The sequence below is a fragment of the Periplaneta americana genome, chromosome 5 (genome assembly GCF_040183065.1).
Source record: "Periplaneta americana isolate PAMFEO1 chromosome 5, P.americana_PAMFEO1_priV1, whole genome shotgun sequence".
NCBI classification, from domain to species: Eukaryota; Metazoa; Arthropoda; class Insecta; order Blattodea; family Blattidae; genus Periplaneta; species Periplaneta americana.
This window is the reverse complement of record NC_091121.1, coordinates 178,602,193-178,626,217: the sequence shown is the minus strand read 5'-3', so window position 1 is coordinate 178,626,217 and position 24,025 is coordinate 178,602,193. Positions and strand designations below refer to the sequence as shown.

The 24,025-nt window shown below is 38.3% G+C and overlaps 1 protein-coding gene and 1 pseudogene across 1 annotated transcript in view; one reads left to right on the top strand and one right to left on the bottom strand.

Annotated features, from left to right (window-relative positions):
• LOC138700450 (replication factor C subunit 2-like) overlaps positions 1-647 on the top strand; it is a 229,265-nt pseudogene extending 228,618 nt beyond the window's left edge.
• A 2,562-nt stretch (positions 648-3,209) lies between these two features.
• LOC138700305 (zinc finger protein 235-like) overlaps positions 3,210-24,025 on the bottom strand; it is a 50,187-nt gene continuing 29,371 nt past the window's right edge. Inside the window, exon 5 of the mRNA XM_069826837.1 lies at positions 3,210-9,537. Coding sequence (XP_069682938.1) covers positions 8,544-9,537 — 994 coding nt within the window. The 3' untranslated portion in view covers positions 3,210-8,543. The remainder of the gene's footprint in view (positions 9,538-24,025) is intronic.

Genomic DNA, 24,025 nt, shown 5'->3' with positions numbered 1-24,025 from the left:
CTACATATAACATTGCTTATGTTTGCAGGCTGATTCCTCGGGTAGGTGGCAGTATGTCGCTGGATTGCCTGACAGTGATATGCCCTTCATGTCGCTGATTGGTGTGATCATATTTGCAGCACTGTCCTCGTGACATGCTACAGCTGGACACGTAAAGAGTTGCAATGTGAGGAGAAGACAAGGTTGAAAGAATGAGTGGTTTAGTTAAATAATACAAGTTTATTTCATGAAATGTATTAAACACCGTAATTGCACTATAGATAAGTGTGTGTGTGTGAAATATGTATAAAGGAATAGAGGAGAAATAATTCTTAACAATAAGAGACATAAACTGCATAAAAGCTAATTTCATTGTCAATGATTTTCAGTATCCAACATGTTACAAGTGTTAATAGGAGGTTCACAGTATAAAATGTTGACGTCATTAGGTCTGTTTCGTAAAGCGAAGGTGTTAAAGAAATAGTTGCAAAGTGTAATGAATAACCCTCAGTATAGTAACTATAGCATTACATGAGTGGTGTTATAAGTTTATTAAGGAATGTAGGAAGAGGATATATTTATTAAATATACATTTGAATATATATGTTTGACTATGTCTGTATACTTTGTATTTTGACAATAAAGTAATATCACTACAGACAAAATGACACGAAGGAAGAATACTTCCTGTGGACTCTTTGCTTGGAAGCGATCAGCACTTTGTACTCAACTAGTGAGCTAACATAACATATTTACGTCATTGAGTTCATACCTTACATTGCAAATGAGGCTAACTACACATGTGTATGATTAGATTTCGGTCTGGTGTGAACTGGGCGCACAGCTGAATAGGACTTTCTTGTGCGTGAAGGCGGTCCATATGGCTGTCAGCATCCCACTTTATTTCGCGAGCTCTACACGTCACCTGACCGCTGCAGTGTTGAATATGGATCGGACCGCTGTGGCCCTTTTCTAGCATTGGGGTTTGGATGGGGTTTATTATAGAATCATAAATCTAAACATAATAAGATGCATATCACTATGAATACAACATTTTATTTTGATCATTTTTAATGAACTTACAGTAACATTGCATCGTACTCTCTTGCTTGCGAATAATCGAAATGCAGTTTTTAAGTTAGTAAAATTACATTATCGAGCCTTGTTTGAAAGGGAGTAATTCACATTAGATTTTGTGTGACAAATAATATAACAAAATACAGTACTGAAACCTGTTTGAAAAATATTTACTCTCAGTTCACTCTAGTCACAACCAAGTCACTCCTAACTCACTCTCATGTTAATCCTAAACACTTGCAAGTCATTCCCAAATCACTCCTAAGTCAATTTCGATTCACTGTCGAGTCGATCTTAAGTCACACCCAAGTCTCTCCCATTTCACTCTTAACACACTCCCGATTCTCTCGAGTCACTCCCAGTTTACTTTCGGGTCACTCCAGGTTCACTCTCGAGACACTCCCGGTTTACTTTCGGGTCACCCCAGGTTCACTGTCGAGTCACTCCACATTCACATTCGAGCATTCCATATTCACTCTCGATTCACTCACCAGTCACTCCCGATTCATTAGTGTCACTCCCTGTTCACTCCTCAGACTCCCGAATCGCTATTGAGTCACTCCCAATTCACTCTCGAGTCGGCCTATTCACTTTTAAACCATTCCAGATTCACTTGTGTCAATCCCGATTCACTCGTGTCAATCCCGATTCACTCTCGAGTCACTCCCGGTCCCCTCCAGATTCACTCTCGAGTCACTCCCGATTCGCTCTTCAGTCACTCCCGACTCACACTAGTCACTCCCCCTTCAACTCGAGTCACTCCGGATTCACTCTCCAGTCACTCCAGAGTCACTCTACAGATACCACCGTTTCCCTCTCGAGTCACCCCAGATTCACTCTCGAGACACTCCCGACTCACTCTCCAGTCACTACCGACTCGCTCACCAGTCACTCCCGATTCGCTGTTTAGTCACTCCCGGTTGAATCCAGATTCACTCTCGAGTCACTCCCGGTTCGCTCTTCAGTCACTCTACAGATACTACCGATTCCCTCTCGAGTCACTCCAGATTTACTCGTGTCAATCCCGATTCACTCTCAAGTCACTCCAGATTCACTCTCGAGTCATTCCCGATTACCTCTCCAGTCACTCGATACTCACTCTCCAGTCACTCCCGATTCCCTATCCAGTCACTTGCGATTCACTCTCCAGTCACTCCCGATTCGCTCCAGATTCACTCTTCAGCCATCTTCGATTCACTCTCCAGTCACTCGAGATTCACTCTCGAGTCATTACCGATTCCCTCTCAAGTCACTCCAGATTCGCTCTTCAGTCACTCCAGAGTCCCACTAGTCACTCCCGAGTCCCACTAGAGTCAATCCCGGTTGACTCCAGATTCACTCTCGAGTCACGATTCCCTCAAGTCACTCGCGATTCACTCTCCAGTGACTCCCGATTCACGCCCGAGTCACTTCCGGTTAACTCGAGTCACTACAGATTTACTCTCCAGTCACTCGCGATTCACTCTCCAGTCACATTCGATTCACTCTCCAGTCACTCCCGATTAACTCTCGAGCAACTCCCAGTTCACTTCCTATTAACTCAAGTCACTTCCGATTCACTCTCGAGTCACTCCCCATGATCTCTTCAGTCAATCCCTCTTCTTTCTAGTCACACCCGGTTAACTGTTGAGTCACTCCCAAACAAACAATTTTCTGAAAAAAAAAAAAAATTAAAAAAAACTAAAAATTGAAAAATGTTTTCAGTTGACAAAAATTTTCAAAATTTAAAAAAAATTTTGAAATTTTTTTCGAACTTCGAAAAATTTTTAAATTTTTTGAATTTTGAAAAAAAAATAATTTTGGAGGTTTTGAAAAGTTTCGAAAATTTTGAAATTGTTTTTAGTTTTGAAAGTTTTGATTTTTTAAATTATTTTTTTGGAATTGTGAAAATTTTTGAAATTTGTTTTAATTTCAACAACTTTTGAAAATTTTGAAAGTTTTTTGATTGGTGAAAAATTTTGAAATTTTTTTGAAATTTTTGAAATTTTTAAAACCTCAAAATTTTTTAAATTTTGATATTTTATTTAATGCTGAAAATTTTTGAAAAATTTTTAAGTTTGTTGAATCTAAAAAAAAAAAAATTTTTTTTTTTAATTTCTGAAATTTTTAGAAAAACTTTTGAAAACTTTTAAAAAATGTGAAGATTTTTAAGAATTTTTTCTTGATTTTGAAAAATTGTGTAATTTTGAATTTCGAAAAATTTTGAAAATATTTGAAATTTAAAAATTACTAAATTTTTTGAATTTAACAAAATTTCTTTTTTCAATTTTAAGAATTTTAAAAATATGTTGAAATATATTCAATTGAAAAACATTTTTGAAGTTGTAGACAATTTTGAAATGTTTTAAATTTTGTTTTGAACTTTAAAAAAAAATTTAAAAATTTTGAATTTTTTGGAATTTTGAAAAATTTTGAAATATTTCAAATTTGATTTCTTAAAAATTTGAATTTATTCGTTTTCAAAATTTTGAAATTTTTTAAAATTTTGGCTATTTTAGAATTTTTGAAAATTTGTAATTTTTTATTTTTGAAATTTTTTTGGAGTTTTGAAGATTTTTGAATTTTTTTTTTAATTTTGGAAAATTTTAGACAATTTTGAAAATTTCATTTTCGGGAGTGACTCGAGTAATACGGGTGTGACTCGTGAGTGAAACAGGAGTGAGCCTTGAATGAACCGGGAGTGACTCGGGAGTGGCCCTAGAATGAACAGGGAGCGAATCGTGAGTGGTCCGGGAGTGACTCGAGAGTTAATCGGGAGTGACTCGAAAGTGAATCTGGAGTGACTCGAGAGTGAATAGGGAGTGTCTAGAAAGCGAATCGGGAGATTCGAGAGTGAATCGGGATTGACTAGGGAGTGAATTGCGAGTGACCCGAGAAAGAACCTGGAGTGACCCTAGAGTGATTCGAGTTACTAGAGAGTGAATCGGGAGTGACTAGAAAGCGAATCGGGAGTGACAGGAGAGAGAATTGGGAGTAACTCGAAAGTTAATTCAGAACGATCCGGAAGTTACTCGGGAGTGACCTGAGAGTGAATCCGCAGTGACTCGACAGTGAACCCGGAGTTATTCGAGTGAATCGGGAGTGACGAGCGTGAATTGGGAGTGACTCAGGAGTGACTTCGTAATGTAACAGGGGTGACTCGAGAGTGAATGGGGAGTGACTCGAGAGTGAAACTGGAGTGAGCCTTGAATGAAACGGGAGTGACTCGGGAGTTGCCCTAGAATGAACCGAGAGCGAATCGGGAGTGAACCGGAAGTGACTCGAGTGAATTGGGAGTGACTAGAGCAAATCAGGAGAGATTCGAGTGAATTGGGAGTGACTCGAGAGTGAATCGCGAGTGACCCGAGAAAGAACCTGGAGTGACCCGAGAGTGATGCGGAAGTGACTCGGAGTTACTAGAGTGAATCGTGACTCGAGAGTGTGTCGAGAGTGACCCGAGAACGGATCGGGAGTGACTCGAGAGGGAATTGAGTGACTGGAGAGTGAATTGTGAGTGACTCCAGAGTGATTATGGAGTGACTAGAGAGTCACTCCATGATCCGGAAGTCACTCGAGAGTGAATCCGGAGTGACCCGGGAGTGAATAGGATCGGCTCGAGAGTGAATCGGGAGTGACTCGAACGTGAATTGGGAGTGACTCTAGTGGTCCTGGAGTGACGCGAGAGTGATGCGGGAGTGACTCAATTACTAGAGTGAATCGTGACTCAATAGTGCGTCGGGAGTGACTCGAAAGCAAATCGGGAGTGACTCGAGAGCGAATCGGGAGTGGCTAGAGAGTGAATTGGGAGTGACTCAAGATTATGGAGTGACTCCAGTGACCTCAGAATTATCCGGAAGTTACTCGGGAGTGACTCGAGTGACCCGGGAGTTATTCGAGAGTGAATCGGGAGTGACTCGAGCGTGAATTGGGATCGACTCAGGAGTGACCTTGGAATGTACCAGGAGTGACTCGAGAGTGAATGGGGAGTGACCCCTGTAATGAACCGGGAGCGAATCGGGAGTGACTCGAGTGAATTGGGAGTGACTAGAGCGAATCAGGAGAGACTCGAGTGAATTGGGAGTGACTCGAGAGTGATGCGGGAGTGACTCAGAGTTACTAGAGTGAATTGTGACTTGAGAGTTGGGATTGACTCGTGAGCGAATCGGGAGTGACTAGAGAGTGAATTGGGAGTGACTGGAGAGTGAATTGTGAGTGACTCAAGAGTGATTATGGAGTGACTCGATAGTAACCCCATAATCCGGAAGTCACTCGGGAGTGACCCTAGAGTGAATCCGGAGTGAGCCGGGTGTGAATGGGAGCGGCTCGAGAGTGAATTGAGAGTGACTCGAGAGTGACCCTGGAATGAACCGGGAGTGACTCGAGAACTAACCTGCAATGAATCGGGAGTGGCCCGAGAGTAAATCCGGAGTGACTCGAGAGTGACCCGAGAATGAACCGGGAGTGAATCATGAGTGACCCGAGAGTGAATCGAAAGTGACTCGGGAGTGAATATGAAGTGACTCAATAGTGAATGGGGAGTGACGCGAGATTGAATCGAGACTGGAGAGTGACGGAGTGTAGCATGTGCGAACCCAGAGGAATTCGGGAGTGACAAGAGTGAATCGGGAATGACTAGAACGAAACGAGTGTGACACAGGAATGACTCGGGAGCGAATATGGAGTAACTCGTTAATGAGTGACTAGATGGAATTGGGAGTTACTAGGAGTGAATTTGGTGTGGCTTGGGAGCGAATCTACAGAGGTTGGGAGAGAATCGGGAGTGGATTGGAAGTGAGTCGAGAGGGAACCAGAATGAATGTGAAGAACCTGGGAGCGAATCTGGACTGGAGTCTCTCGTGACAATAGTAATGACTCGTGAATGATACGAAGGACATTTGTGAGTGGATCGGAAGTGACTTGTTATTGAAACGTGAGTGACTTCAGAGTGAGTCGAGCACGTCCCCAGCGCAGGAAAACGCGGCCACCGTAAAACCGAGAAACTTGAAACATGCCACCGGTCTCTGCTGGGGTAGCCCACCTGCAGAAAACGAGGAATTTCAATCTTGCGTCGGGTCCCTAAGGGGCCGCTTCAGCGCCGGAAATGAAGCAGCAGGAAAAATTAACTTGTAACATGCAGGAGTTGTCCCATAGCTCGAAAACGCGGGAATCGGAAAAAAAAAAAGAATCTTGAAACGTGCCTCGGGGCTATGCGGCAGCCTGAAAAACAAACCCAATCAGTTAGTTAGTTAGTGGGGTTTAAAAAGGGCGCGTCAGCATCTATGGCTATTTGCGCCCTTATCTAAAATTCTTTACAGAACAGAGACTATACAATAATCAAAATGCTTAAAGAACTAAAAATCGTTGTCACGATTAAAACAAACCCAATCAAAATGGGAATCCCGAACACCAGCTGATTTTCGAAAAAAATATACCAAGGCCTCTTCCGCCAACATTCTCGCCGCCATATCTCTGCGGAATGGACGTGAGAACAAAGCTGATAAGTGCGGCGAATAGAGCTCCTTGAACTCTCTCTGCAGCATAAAGGACAACCCTCTGCCCCCAGACATACGGACGGTAGAGGCCGGCAAAGTTTCAAAAAATGGTCATTTTGACTCTCCAAAACAGACTTTTCTCTACACACCCGAACGAAGGTGCTCAGACACTCGCCCTTCTCACTGTAGCATCCCCGCATGTTTACTAGTAAGCAGCAATAAAGTCACTCTGGTTTGTCTCTAACAAACTGAAAGCTCTACATTTCTTGGCACTTGCAAAATATATAAGTGATGTTCATAGGTTTGGGGCGAATAATGGCAAGTTACGGGCCCTGCCATCGGGGGGGGGGGAAACGTGCCACTCTATCGTGAATCATAAGTGTGGCTAATTGGCAAGGGAAGGAAAGGAGTCAAATGTAGTAATGCAGTCTGCAAGTAACACCAGGTGACACGATAGCATTTTCTCTGGTATTTTGAAACTCAGTCTATAGGTCAAAGACAAGCGAAATACAGAGTCTTATAAAGTATTCGCACTGGCTTCTGGGAATGATCATAATTGAAGGGCTGAGCACCAAAAGTGACTAACCCACAATATTAGACAAATCAGGATAACCTGTGGCTACGATGCAATGCTGAGGACATTCAGAACTTTTCGGAAAGCTGGTTTTGTGATTGGCAAACCTGACTAAACCACATCACAAACGGCAGATGTGGACCTTTAATTTTCACATTCATCATCACCTCTCCAAGAAGATGTAGGAAGTAAATGTAGCATGACGCGGTGCACAAGAAGTAGGATCCTGCTCGATAAAGAGAAGCTTAACATGCTACAGGGTAGAAATATAAAAGTATCTTTATTTTTATCCCATGGTATACAGAACGCGCCCATTCTTCAGATTATTAACAACATTCTTCGTACCAGGTCAGAGCTTATCGAGCTGTGAACACATGATTCAGCCACTGGAAAGTGAGAGCAGTGGAATCCGAACTTCTATGTACCATAACTGTGACTGGAGATGTCAAAACTGCGACAAAGAAAGCTCTTTCCTTAGATGTCAACAAAATGCAATTTTTTTTTGCGCCACATGTTTAGAGAAAGGTATCACCAATCGTAGAACCAATGTAGATAAAAACAAAGTTGGTTTGACTAAAAAGCACCGAGGAAGGCCGCAAGCATTCGGAAATCTAGATTTACTGTACCCTGAAGGAAGATATCTGACTTTGGAGAAGTTTAATGATCTACTGATCTAGCTTGAACACATTCCTTCAGCGTACCAGACTTTGAATGGGAATAGATTATGGCTTGGTACAGAACAGGAAAATGAGGAGGTCATGTGACAAACATATAACACGTTGAGCTTCAATTCTGTTCAACTAGAACAAATTTGCACTTTGTTTCCTTAACCCATGAAATGTCAGTATTATTTTATTTTGCTTAGCTGGACAACAGATGACTAAACCAAAATACACAGACAGTGCTGATTTTTCGAGGGCTAAACAAGACTACAGAATTTTTGTAAGGAAAAAGCCTGTATTGTGACGTCACTCACTCCAATAATCTTAATAATAATAATAATAATAGTAATAATAATAACAATAATAATAATAGTAGTAGTAGTACTATGTATTTTACATTTCTATTAGAATAAAAATATTTTCACCAATCAATCTCCATTTTTCAGTCCCTTCTCCACTTCAACTTCCATTTGTGTAAAACTATGTAAATGTGGGTAGGGACGCAGAGACGTAGATGGGAAGATATTAAAATGGATTTGAGGGAGGTGGGATATGATGATAGAGACTGGATTAATCTTGCTCAGGATAGGGACCGATAGCGGGCTTATGTGAGGGTGGCAATGAAACTCTGGGTTCCTTAAAAGCCCGTAAGTATATAGGGCCTGAGCCCTTCAAATATAGTGGAAAAACATTCAACAGGCAGAGAACTTCAAAGGCCAAACGGATATGAAGCCCGGAAAACGCAGAATCATGTACTAGAAACAAGTACAAGAGTTTGTTTCATGCGTGTATGAGTGTGTGTCTTTTTAGATTTACGGATTGTGAGAAGCACATTCCACAAACATTGCATTTGAACGGTTTCTCACCCGTGTGCACGCGAAAATGCTTCCTGAGACTACCCGATTCAGAAAAACACTTTTCACACATCTCACACTTGAACGGCTTCTCGCCCGTATGTAGGCGAACGTGCCTCTTCAGGTTCGCCGATAAAGAGAAGCACGTTCCGCAGACATTGCACTTGAACGGCTTCGCGCCGGTGTGCACGCGCGCGTGCTTCCTCAGACTGTCAGAATCCGTGAAACACTTTTCACACACCTCGCATTTGAAAGGCTTCTCGCCCCTGTGGAGGCGTGCATGCCTCTGCAAGTTCTCCCACAGAGAGAAGCACGTGCCGCAGTACTCGCACTTGAACGGCTTCACGCCCGTGTGCACGCGACTGTGCTTGCGCAGACTATCCACATCGGAGAAAAACTTTTCACACACCTCACATTTGAATGGCTTCTCACCTGTGTGCACACGAATGTGTTTCCTCAGCCTGTTGGACTGCGAGAAAGACTTCGCGCACACTTGGCATTTGAAAGGCTTGTCGCCAGAATGCATGTACGCGTGCTTTCTGAGAGTGCTCAAGTCCGAGAAACATTTTTCACAAGTTTGGCATTTGAATGGCTTCTCACCTGTATGAATGCGTGCATGCTTTCTGAGACTACCCGATTCCGAGAAGCCCTTTCCACAAACTTGACATTTAAATGGCTTCTCACCCGTGTGAGTCCGTAAATGGCATTTGAGAGACCGGGAAGTTGATAAAACTTTCCCGCAAACACTACACTTGTTTGAACTGTCTCCTGTCCCACTGCGAACTGAACAGTGACTGTCAGATTGTGTCTGCAAGATGTCTTCACTATTAGGACATTCAGAAGAGCTACTAGAGGCAGGTTTCTCTTGAATCGTAACCACATGCCCATGGAGGGGTGTACAGTCTTGGGTAACGGAAATCCTGAAATGAAAATGTTTCATCAATATACAGGAGTCGAACAGACGAAATCAGAGTAAAGCAGCATGTTACTGGCTTTTAAGGAACCCGGAGGTTCATTGCCGCCCTCACATAAGCCCGCCATCGGTCCCTATCCTGAGCAAGATTAATCCAGTCTGTATCATTATTTCCCATCTCCCACAAATCCATTTTAATATTATCCTCCCATCTACGTCTCGGCTTCCCAAAGGTCTTATTCCCTCCGGCCTCCCTACTAACACTCTATATGCATTTCTGGATTGGCTTATACGTGCTACATGCCCTGCCCATCTCAAACGTCTGGATTTAATGTTCCTAATTATGTCAGGTGAAGAATACAATGCGTGCAGTTCTGTGTTGTGTAACTTTCTCCATTCTCCTGTAACTTCATCCCTCTTAGCCCCGAATATTTTCCTAAGCACCTTATTCTCAAACACCCTTAACCTATGTTCCTCTCTCAAAGTGAGAGTCCAAATTTCACAACCATAAAGAACAACCGGTAATATAACTGTTTTATAAATTCTAACTTCCAGATTTTTTGACAGCCGACTAGAGTACAAAAGCTTATCAACCGAATAATAATAGACATTTCCCATATTTATTCTGAGTTTGATTTCCTCCCGAGTATCATTTATATTTGTTACTGTTGCCCCCAGGTATTTAAACTTCTCCACCTCTTCAAGGGATAAATTTCCAATTTTTATATTTCCATTTCCTACAATATTCTCGTCATGAGACAATCATATACCTTATTTAGGGATTTACTTCCAAACCTATTTACTTGCTACAAGTAAAATTCCCGTATTTGCTCTAATCGTTTGTGGATTTTCTCAAAACATATTCACGTCATCCGTATAGACAAGCAGCTGATGTAAACCGTTCAATTCCGAACCCTCTCTGTTATCCCGAACTTTCCTAATGGCATATTCTAAAGCGAAGTTAAAAAGTAAAGGTGATAGTGCATCTTGTTGCTCTAGCCCACAGTGAATTCGAAAAGCATCTGACAGAAACTGACCTATACGGACTTTGCTGTACGTTTCACTGAGACACATTTTAATTAATCGAACTAGTTTCTTGGGAATAACAAATTCAATAAGAATATCATATAAAACTTCTCTCTTAACCCAGTAATATACCTTTTTGAAATCTATTTATAACTGATGCACTGTACCCTTATACTCCCATTTTTTCTCCATTATCTGTCGCATAAAAAAATAGTTGATCTATTACATCTAAAACCACACTGATGATCCCCAATAATTTCATTTACATATGGAGTTAATCTTCTCAAAAGAATATTGGACAAAATTTGTACGACGTCAACAAAAGTGATATCAGCCCCATAACTGCCCATTGTACAACTCAAACCAAGAAATGGATTCGGAACACCTCAAAATCTGTGCTTCAGTGGTTGACCATGATAATATCTTTGAAAAATATTGGAGTGCAAGAGGACAAATGATTTTATTGTAAAACGCCTGGCATTAGAAAACAACAAAAAAAAAAAAAAAAAAAAACACGCACGCACGCACGCACGCACGCACGCACACACACACACACACACACACACAAAAAATTGAGTACCGGGTCTTTTCCCCGGGGGTAAAAGGCGGTCAGAGCGTGATGCCGACCACACCACCTGATTCTAGTGCCGAGGTCATGGAAAGCATGGGGCTCTACCTCCATGCCCCCCAAGTGCATTCCTGGCATGTTAGGGGATACCTTTACCTTTTTATATATGTGTAAACATTTCTTTACAATTCCGCTACCAGAAGGCAAAATCCTTTGGTAACGCAATTCTAAAGAATTAACCCAGCATCAATATATTTATTCTAATCTGGTACTGTCCCAAGAATTTTAAAACGTCTTACCAACCTAACTTAGCTATATGCAAATATACATATATATATATATATATATATATATATATATATATATATATATATCCTTTGGTAACGCAAGAGTAAAGAATTAACTGTTCTGCTGCTTCCTGGAACAAATAGAAATATTTGGGAAAGTAACTTCCTTACTATTCCGCTACCAAACGACAAAATCCTTTGGTAACGCTATTCTAAAGAATTAATCCAGCAACAATATACTTGTTCTAATGAGGTACAGTCCCAAGAATTTTAAAACGTCTGACCAACCTAACTTAGCCATATGCAAATATATATATCCTTTGGTAACGTAAGACTAAAGATTTAACTGTTCCGCTGCTTCCTGGAACAAATAGAAATATTTGGGAACGTCACTTCTTTACTACTCCGCTACCAAGCGAGAAAATCCTTTGGTAACGCAATTCTAAAGAATTAACCCAGCAACAATATATTTATTCTTATCTGGTTCTGTCCCAAGAAGTTTAAGGCTTCTGACCAACCTAACTTATGTATACGCAAAAAAGTATATATATATATATATATATATATATATATATATATATATATATATATAAAACGGTTTTCACATATGACTGTTCTGCTGCTTCTTGGAACATTTAGCGATATTGGGGAAAGCCATTTCTTTACCATTCCGCTACCAATCGACAAAATCCTTTGGTAACGCAATTATAAAGAATTAACAAAGGAACAATATATTTATTCATATTTGGTTCTGATTCAAGAATTTCTAAACGACTGACCAACCTAACTTAGCTATATGCAGGAAACAATTGGCATTCATACAGTCCTCTCTGTAGATTTAAAAATCAAAGAATATTCATATCCATTGTTCAATAGCTAAAACAGAAAATCCATATCTCGAATTGAAAAGAAACCCTACAAATTAAACTAAACCCTTTAACTCCATTAAATATAGAATATGATCTAAATTTAACGGAAGAAATACTAAATTCAGAAGTAAACACTGAAATACTAAAACAATTGCCTTTAGAGACAATTAATTTTAGGTACCTTCCACAAAACTGGCTTCATTTATACACCGAAGGATCCTTGAACTCCAGCGAACAAAGTGCCGATGCAGATGTTACATGCTGTCTCTTCTCACTTTATAGATCTCTTGGGTATGGAACAACAAGTTTGGATGGAGAAATCATTGCATTAAGTGAAAGTCTCAGTAATCTTCTATGCCACATCAATAAATTTAAAAATGCAGTTATACTGACAGATCCCAAAGCAGCTATTCTTTCAATAGTCTCTAAACACACACCTTCATCTCAAACACCAGAAATAACTAAAATGGTCTCTCAATTAATTTCTTTCAATAAAAGAATTGTATTCCAATGGATACTATCCCATTGTGGAATCCTGGGAAACGAGAATGCGGATGCTTTAGCAAAGAAGGGCAACACTGCTACGTACAGACCTGTTACTAAATCTACGTATTACTCTGTGAAAAGGTTTATTAACTCTACATACTTAGACTTCAACAAACAACATTAGATAACACAATCCAAAGGGATGAAATGGAACTCTCTGGATCAAAATCCACAGTTAATTCCCGATTTACCACGAAAATCGTCTGTATCTGCATTTTAAATTGGCAACAGGCCATGATTGTATGGCCAAACACCTGCTTAGAATTGGAATATATCAGCCCCCTAACTGGCCATTGTGCAACTCAAACCAAGAAATGGATTCGGAACACCTCATAATCTGTGCTTCAGTGGCTGAACATGATAATATCTTTGAAAAATTTTGGAGTGCAAGAGGTCAAATGATTCTATTGCCAAACGCCTGGCAGTAGAAAACAACAACACAAATATATAAAATTGAATACCGGGTCTTTCCCAGGAGGTAAAAGGCGGTCAGAGCGTGATGCCGACCACACCACCTGATTCTAGTGCCGAGGTCATGGAAAGCATGGGGCTCCACCTCTATGCCCGCCAAATGCATTCATGGCATGTTACGGGGAAACCTTTACCTTTTCATATATGAGTAACATTTCTTTACAATTCCGCTACCAAAATGCAAAATCCTTTGGTAACGCAATCCTAAAGAATTAACCCAGCAACAATATATTTATTCTAATCTGGTACTGTCCCAAGAATTTTAAAACGTCTGACCAACCTAATTTAGCTATATGCAAATACACACACACACACACACACACACATATATATATATATATATATATATATATCCTTTGGTAACGTAAGACCAGAGATTTAACTGTTCTGCTGCTTCCTGGAACAAATAGAAATATTTGGGAAAGTCACTTGTTCACTATTCCGCTACCAAAGAAGAAAATCCTTTGGTAACGCTACTCTAAAGAATTAACCCAGCAACAATATATTTATTCTAACCTGGTACTGTCCCAAGAATTTTAAAACGTCTGACCAACCTAACTTAGCTATATGCAAATATATATGCAAATATATATATATATATATATATATATATATATCCTTTGGTAACGCAATACTAAAGAATTAACTGTTCTGCTGCTTCCTGGAACAAATAGAAATATTTGGAAAAGTCACAACTTTACTATTCCGCTACCAAACGAGAAAATACTTTGCTAACGCAATTCTAAAGAATTAAGAGGAACAATATATTTATTCATATCTGGTTCAGTCCCAAGAATTTCTAAACGACTGACGAACCTAACTTAGCTATATGCAGCAAACAATTGGTATTCATACAGTCCTCTCTGTAGAGTTAAAACTCAAAATAGTTTCATATCCATTGTTCAATAGTTAAAAAAGAAAATCAATATCTCGAATTGAAAAGAAAACCTACAAATAAACCAAACCCTTTAACTCTATTAAATATAGAATATAATCTAAATTTAAAAGAAGAAATACTAAAATCAGAAGTAAACACTGAAATACTAAAACAATTGTCTTTAGAGACAATTAATATTAGGTACCGTCCACAAAACTGGCTTCATTTATACACCGACGGATCCTTGAACTCCAGAGAACAAAGTGCCGGTGCAGATGTTACGTGCTGTCTCTTCTCACTTTATAGAATCACTGCAATAAGTGAAAGTCTCAGGAATCTTCTATGCCACATCAATAAATTTAAAAATGCAGTTATACTGACAGACTTCAAAGCAGCTATTATATCAGTAGTCTCTAAACACACACCTTCATCTCAAACAGCAGAAATAACTAAAATGCTCTATCAGTTAATATCACTCAATAAAAGAATTGTATTCCAATCGATACTATCCCATTGTGGAATCCTGGGAAACGAGAATGCGGATGCTTTAGCAAAGAAGGGCAGCACTGCTATGTACAGACCTGTTACTAAATCTACGTATTACTCTGTGAAAAGGTTTATTAAATCTACATACTTAGACTTCAACAAACAACATTTGATAACACAATCTCAAGGGAAAAAATGGAACTCTCTCCATCAAAATCCACAGTTAATTCCCGATTTATCACGAAAATCGTCTGCAGCTGCATTTTAAATTGGCAACAGGCCATGATTGTTTGGCCAAACACCAGATTAGAATTGGAATATATCAGTCCCCTAACTGCCCAATGTGCAACTCAAACCCAGAAATGGATTCGGAACACCTCAAAATGTGTGCTTCAGTGGCTGACCATGATAATATCTTTGAAAAATATTGGAGTGCAAGAGGTCAAATGATTTTCTTGTCAAACGCCTGGCATTAGAAAACAACAACTCATATATATAAAATTGAGTACCGGGTCTTTTCCACGGGGGTAAAAGGCGGTCAGAGCGTGATGCCGACCACACCACCTGATTCTAGTGCCGAGGTCATGGAAAGCATGGGGCTCTACCTCCATGCCCCCCAAGTGCATTCCTGGCATGTTAGGGGATACCTTTACCTTTTTATATATGTGTAAACATTTCTTTACAATTCCGCTACCAGAAGGCAAAATCCTTTGGTAACGCAATTCTAAAGAATTAACCCAGCATCAATATATTTATTCTAATCTGGTACTGTCCCAAGAATTTTAAAACGTCTGACCAACCTAACTTAGCTATATGCAAATATACATATATATATATATATATATATATCCTTTGGTAACGCAAGACTAAAGAATTAACTGTTCTGCTGCTTCCTGGAACAAATAGAAATATTTGGGAAAGTAACTTCCTTACTATTCCGCTACCAAACGACAAAATCCTTTGGTAACGCTATTCTAAAGAATTAATCCAGCAACAATATATTTATTCTAATCTGGTACTGTCCCAAGAATTTTAAAACGTCTGACCAACCTAACTTATGTATACGCAAAAAAAGGATATATATAACACGTTTTTCACATATGACTGTTCTGCTGCCTCTTGGAACAATTAGCGACATTGGGCAAACTCGTTTCTTTACTATTCCGCTACCAATCGAAAAAATCCTTTGGTAACGCAATTCTAAAAAATTAACCCAGGAACAATATATTTATTCATATCTGGTTCTGTCATTAGAATTTCTAACCGACTGACCAACCTAACTTAGCTATATGCAGGAAACAATTGGCATTCATACAGTCCTCTATGTAGATTTAAAACTCAAAAAAGTTTCATATCCATTGTTCAATAGTTAAAAAAGAAAATCAATATCTCGAATTGAAAAGAAAACCTACAAATTAAACCAAACCCTTTAACTCTATTAAATATAGAATATAATTTAAATTTAACAGAAGAAATACTAAAATCAGAAGTAAACACTGAAATACTAAAACAATTGTCTTTAGAGACAATTAATATTAGGTACCTTCCACAAAATTGGCTTCATTCATAAGACACCGAAGGTTCCTTGAACTCCAGAGAACAAAGTGACGGTGGAGATGTTACGTGCTGTCTCTTCTCACTTTATAGATCTCTTGGGTATGGAACAACAAGTTTTGATGGAGAAATCATTGCAATAACTGAAAGTCTCAGGAATGTTCTATGCCACATCAATAAATTTTAAAATGCAGTTATACTGACAGACTCCAAAGCAGCTATTCTATCAATAGTCTCTAAACACACACCTTCATCTCAAACACCAGAAATAACTAAAATGCTCTCTCAATTAATATTACACAATAAAAGAATTGTATTCCAATCGATACTATCCCATTGTGGAATCCTGGGAAACGAGAATGCGGATGCTTTAGCAAAGAAGGGCAGCACTGCTATGTACAGACCTGTTACTAAATCTACGTATTACTCTGTGAAAAAATTTATTAAATCTACATACTTAGACTTCAACAAACAACATTTGATAACACAATCTCAAGGGAAAAAATGGAACTCTCTCCATCAAAATCCACAGTTAATTCCCGATTTATCACGAAAATCGTCTGCAGCTGCATTTTAAATTGGCAACAGGCCATGATTGTTTGGCCAAACACCAGATTAGAATTGGAATATATCAGTCCCCTAAGTGCCCAATGTGCAACTCAAACCCAGAAATGGATTCGGAACACCTCAAAATCTGTGCTTCAGTGGCTGACCATGATAATATCTTTGAAAAATATTGGAGTGCAAGAGGTCAAATGATTTTCTTGTCAAACGCCTGGCATAAGAAAACAACAACTCATATATATAAAATTGAGTACCGGGTCTTTTCCCCGGGGGTAAAAGGCGGTCAGAGCGTGATGCCGACCACACCACCTGATTCTAGTGCCGAAGTCATGGAAAGCATGGGGCTCTACCTCCATGCCCCCCAAGTGCATTCCTGGCATGTTAGGGGATACCTTTACCTTTTTATATATGTGTAAACATTTCTTTATAATTCCGCTACCAGAAGGCAAAATCCTTTGGTAACGCAATTCTAAAGAATTAACCCAGCATCAATATATTTATTCTAATCTGGTACTGTCCCAAGAATTTTAAAACGTCTGACCAACCTAAATTAGCTATATGCAAATATACATATATATACATATCCTTTGGTAACGCAAGACTAAACAATTAACTGTTCTGCTGCTTCCTGGAACAAATAGAAATATTTGGGAAAGTAACTACCTTACTATTCCGCTACCAAACGACAAAATCCTTTGGTAACGCTATTCTAAAGAATTAATCCAGCAACAGTACTGAGGTACAGTATCAAGGATTTTAAAACGTCTGACCAACCTAACTTAGCCATATGCAAATATATATATCCTTTGGTAACGTAAGACTAAAGATTTAACTGATCCGCTGCTTCCTGGAACAAATAGAAGTATTTGGGAACGTCACTTCTTTACTATTCCGCTACAAAGCGAGAAAATCCTTTGGTAACGCAATTCTAAAGAATTAACCCAGCAACAATATATTTACTCATATCTGGTTCTGTTACAAGAAGTTTAAGGCTTCTGACCAACCTAACTTATGTATGCGCAAAAAAGTATATATATATATATATATATAAAACGGTTTTCACATATGACAGTTCTGTTGCTTCTTGGAACAATTTGCGATATTGCGGAAAGTCATTTCTTTACTATTCCGCTACCAATCGACAAAATCCTTTGGTAACGCAATTCTAAAAAATTAACCCTGGAACAACATATTTTTTCATATCTGGTTCTGTCATTAGAATTTCTAAACGACTGACCAACCTAACTTAGCTATATGCAGGAAACAATTGGCATTCATACAGTCCTCTATGTAGATTTAAATCTCAAAAAAGTTTCATATCCATTGTTCAATAGTTAAAAAAGAAAATCAATAAATCGAATTGAAAAGAAAACCTACAAATTAAACCAAACCCTTTAACTCTATTAAATATAGAATATAATCTAAATTTAAAAGAAGAAATACTAAAATCAGAAGTAAACACTGAAATACTAAAACAATTGTCTTTAGAGACAATTAATATTAGGTACCGTCCACAAAACTGGCTTCATTTATACACCGACGGATCCTTGAACTCCAGAGAACAAAGTGCCGGTGCAGATGTTACGTGCTGTCTCTTCTCACTTTATAGAATCACTGCAATAAGTGAAAGTCTCAGGAATCTTCTATGCCACATCAATAAATTTAAAAATGCAGTTATACTGACAGACTTCAAAGCAGCTATTATATCAGTAGTCTCTAAACACACACCTTCATCTCAAACAGCAGAAATAACTAAAATGCTCTATCAATTAATATCACTCAATAAAAGAATTGTATTCCAATCGATACTATCCCATTGTGGAATCCTGGGAAACGAGAATGCGGATGCTTTAGCAAAGAAGGGCAGCACTGCTATGTACAGACCTGTTACTAAATCTACGTATTACTCTGTGAAAAGGTTTATTAAATCTACATACTTAGACTTCAACAAACAACATTTGATAACACAATCTCAAGGGAAAAAATGGAACTCTCTCCATCAAAATCCACAGTTAATTCCCGATTTATCACGAAAATCGTCTGCAGCTGCATTTTAAATTGGCAACAGGCCATGATTGTTTGGCCAAACACCAGATTAGAATTGGAATATATCAGTCCCCTAACTGCCCAATGTGCAACTCAAACCCAGAAATGGATTCGGAACACCTCAAAATGTGTGCTTCAGTGGCTGACCATGATAATATCTTTGAAAAATATTGGAGTGCAAGAGGTCAAATGATTTTCTTGTCAAACGCCTGGCATAAGAAAACAACAACTCATATATATAAAATTGAGTACCGGGTCTTTTCCCCGGGGGTAAAAGGCGGTCAGAGCGTGATGCCGACCACACCACCTGATTCTAGTGCCGAGGTCATGGAAAGCATGGGGCTCTACCTCCATGCCCCCCAAGTGCATTCCTGGCATGTTAGGGGATACCTTTACCTTTTTATATATGTGTAAACATTTCTTTACAATTCCGCTACCAGAAGGCAAAATCCTTTGGTAACGCAATTCTAAAGAATTAACCCAGCATCAATATATTTATTCTAATCTGGTACTGTCCCAAGAATTTTAAAACGTCTGACCAACCTAAATTAGCTATATGCAAATATACATATATATATATATATCCTTTGGTAACGCAAGACTAAACAATTAACTGTTCTGCTGCTTCCTGGAACAAATAGAAATATTTGGGAAAGTAACTACCTTACTATTCCGCTACCAAACGACAAAATCCTTTGGTAACGCTATTCTAAAGAATTAATCCAGCAACAGTACTGAGGTACAGTATCAAGGATTTTAAAACGTCTGACCAACCTAACTTAGCCATATGCAAATATATATATCCTTTGGTAACGTAAGACTAAAGATTTAACTGATCCGCTGCTTCCTGGAACAAATAGAAGTATTTGGGAACGTCACTTCTTTACTATTCCGCTACAAAGCGAGAAAATCCTTTGGTAACGCAATTCTAAAGAATTAACCCAGCAACAATATATTTACTCATATCTGGTTCTGTTACAAGAAGTTTAAGGCTTCTGACCAACCTAACTTATGTATGCGCAAAAAAGTAGATATATATATATATATATATATAAAACGGTTTTCACATATGACAGTTCTGTTCCTTCTTGGAACAATTTGCGATATTGCGGAAAGTCATTTCTTTACTATTCCGCTACCAATCGACAAAATCCTTTGGTAACGCAATTCTAAAAAATTAACCCTGGAACAACATATTTGTTCATATCTGGTTCTGTCATTAGAATTTCTAAACGACTGACCAACCTAACTTAGCTATATGCAGGAAACAATTGGCATTCATACAGTCCTCTATGTAGATTTAAAACTCAAAAAAGTTTCATATCCATTGTTCAATAGTTAAAAAAGAAAATCAATAAATCGAATTGAAAAGAAAACCTACAAATTAAACCAAACCCTTTAACTCTATTAAATATAGAATATAATTTAAATTTAACAGAAGAAATACTAAAATCAGAAGTAAACACTAAAATACTAAAAGAATTGTCTTTAGAGACAATTAATATTAGGTACCTTCCACAAAATTGACTTCATTCATTAGACACCGAAGGTTCCTTGAACTCCAGAGAACAAAGTGCCGGTGGAGATGTTACGTGCTGTCTCTTCTCACTTTATAGATCTCTTGGGTTTGGAACAACAAGTTTTGATGGAGAAATCATTGCAACAACTGAAAGTCTCAGGAATGTTCTATGCCACATCAATAAATTTTAAAATTCAGTTATACTGACAGACTCCAAAGCAGCTATTCTATCAATAGTCTCTAAACACACACCTTCATCTCAAACACCAGAAATAACTAAAATGCTCTCTCAATTAATATCACACAATAAAAGAATTGTATTCCAATCGATACTATCCCATTGTGGAATCCTGGGAAACGAGAATGCGGATGCTTTAGCAAAGAAGGGCAGCACTGTTACGTACAGACCTGTTACTAAATCTACGTATTACTCTGTGAAAAGGTTTATTAAATCTACATACTTAGACTTCAACAAACAACATTTGATAACACAATCTCAAGGGATGAAATGGAACACTCTGCATCAAAATCCACAGTTAATTCCCGATTTACCACGAAAATCGTCTGTAGCTGCATTTTATATTGGCAACAGGCCATGATTGTTTGGCCAAACACATGCATAGAATTGGAATATATCAGTCCCCTAACTGCCCAATGTGCAACTCAAACCAAGAAATGGATTCGGAACACCTCAAAATCTGTGCTTCAGTGGCTGACCATGATAATATCTTTGAAAAATATTGGAGTGCAAAAGGTCAAATGATTTTATTGTCAAACGCCTGGCATTAGAAAACAACAACTCATATATATAAAATTGAGTACCGGGTCTTTCCCCGGGGGTAAAAGGCGGTCAGAGCGTGATGCCGACCACACCACCTGATTCTAGTGCCGAGGTCATGGAAAGCATGGGGCTCTACCTCCATGCCCCCCAAGTGCATTCTGGGCATGTTAGGGGATACCTTTACCTTTTTATAAATGTGTAAACATTTCTTTACAATTCCGCTACCAGAAGGCAAAATCCTTTGGTAACGCAATTCTAAAGAATTAATCCAGCATCAATATATTTATTCTAATCTGGTACTGTCCCAAGAATTTTAAAACGTCTGACCAACCTAACTTAGCTATATGCAAATATACATATATATATATCTTTGGTAACGCAAGACTAAAGAATTAACTGTTCTCCTGCTTCCTGGAACAGATAGAATTATTTGGGAAAGTAACTTCCTTACTATTCCGCTACCAAACGACAAAATCCTTTGGTAACGCTATTCTAAAGAATTAATCCAGCAACAATAAACTTTTTCTAATGAGGTACAGTCCCAAGAATTTTAAAACGTCTGACCAACCTAACTTAGCCATATGCAAATATATATATACTTTGGTAACGTAAGACTAAAGATTTAACTGTTCCGCTACTTCCTGGAACAAATAGAAATATTTGGGAACGTCACTTCTTTACTACTCCGCTACCAAGCGAGAAAATCCTTTGGTAACGAAATTCTAAAGAATTGACCCAGCAACGATATATTTATTCATATCTGCTTCTGACCAACCTAACTTATGTACACGCAAAAAAAGTATATATATATATATATATATATATATAAAACGGGTTTCACTTATGACTGTTCTGCTGCTTCTTGGAACATTTAGCGATATTGGGGAAAGCCATTTCTTTACCATTCCGCTACCAATCGACAAAATCCTTTGGTAACGCAATTCTAAAGAATTAACAAAGGAACAATATATTTATTCATACTTGGTTCTGATCCAAGAATTTCTAAACGACTGACCAACCTAACTTAGCTATATGCAGGAAACAATTGGCATTCATACAGTCCTCTATGTAGATTTAAAACTCAAAAAAGTTTCATATCCATTGTTCAATAGTTAAAAAAGAAAATCAATATCTCGAATTGAAAAGAAAACCTACAAATTAAACCAAACCCTTTAACTCTATTAAATATAGAATATAATTTAAATTTAACAGAAGAAATACTAAAATCAGAAGTAAACACTGAAATACTAAAAGAATTGTCTTTAGAGACAATTAATATTAGGTACCTTCCACAAAATTGGCTTCATTCATAAGACACCGAAGGTTCCTTGAACTCCAGAGAACAAAGTGACGGTGGAGATGTTACGTGCTGTCTCTTCTCACTTTATAGATCTCTTGGGTATGGAACAACAAGTTTTGATGGAGAAATCATTGCAATAACTGAAAGTCTCAGGAATGTTCTATGCCACATCAATAAATTTTAAAATGCAGTTATACTGACAGACTCCAAAGCAGCTATTCTATCAATAGTCTCTAAACACACACCTTCATCTCAAACACCAGAAATAACTAAAATGCTCTCTCAATTAATATTACACAATAAAAGAATTGTATTCCAATCGATACTATCCCATTGTGGAATCCTGGGAAACGAGAATGCGGATGCTTTAGCAAAGAAGGGCAGCACTGCTACTTACAGACCTGTTACTAAATCTACGTATTACTCTGTGAAAAGGTTTATTAAATCTACATACTTAGACTTCAACAAACAAAATTTGATAACACAATCTCAAGGGAAGAAATGGAACTCTCTGCATCATAATCCACAGTTAATTCCCGATTTACCACGAAAATCGTCTGCAGCTGCCTTTAGATTGGCAACAGGCCATGATTGTTTGGCCAAACACCAGATTAGAATTGGAATATATCAGTCCCCTAACTGCCCATTGTGCAACTCAAACCAAGAAATGGATTCGGAACACCTCAAAATCTGTGCTTCAGTGGCTGACCATGATAATATCTTTGAAAAATATTGGAGTGCAAGAGGTCAAATGATTTTATTGTCAAAGGCCTGGCTTTAGAAAACAAGAACTCATATATATAAAATTGAGTACCGGGTCTTTCCCCGGGGGTAAAAGGCGGTCAGAGCGTGATGCCGACCACACCACCTGATTCTAGTGCCGAGGTCATGGAAAGCATGGGGCTCTACCTCCATGCCCCCCAAGTGCATTCACGGCATGTTAGGGGATACCTTTACCTTTTTATATATGTGTAAACATTTCTTTACAATTTCGCTACCAGAAGGCAAAATCCTTTGGTAACGCAATTCTAAAGAATTAACCCAACATCAATATATTTATTCTAATCTGGTACTGTCCCAAGAATTTTAAAACGTCTGACCAACCTAAATTAGCTATATGCAAATATACATATATATATATATATATATATATATATATATATATATATATATATATATCCTTTGGTAACGCAAGACTAAACAATTAACTGTTCTGCTGCTTCCTGGAACAAATAGAAATATTTGGGAAAGTAACTACCTTACTATTCCGCTACCAAACGACAAAATCCTTTGGTAACGCTATTCTAAAGAATTAATCCAGCAACAGTACTAATGAGGTACAGTATCAAGGATTTTAAAACGTCTGACCAACCTAACTTAGCCATATGCAAATATATATATCCTTTGGTAACGTAAGACTAAAGATTTAACTGATCCGCTGCTTCCTGGAACAAATAGAAGTATTTGGGAACGTCACTTCTTTACTATTCCGCTACCAAGTGAGAAAATCCTTTGGTAACGCAATTCTAAAGAATTAACCCAGCAACAATATATTTATTCATATCTGGTTCTGTTACAAGAAGTTTAAGGCTTCTGACCAA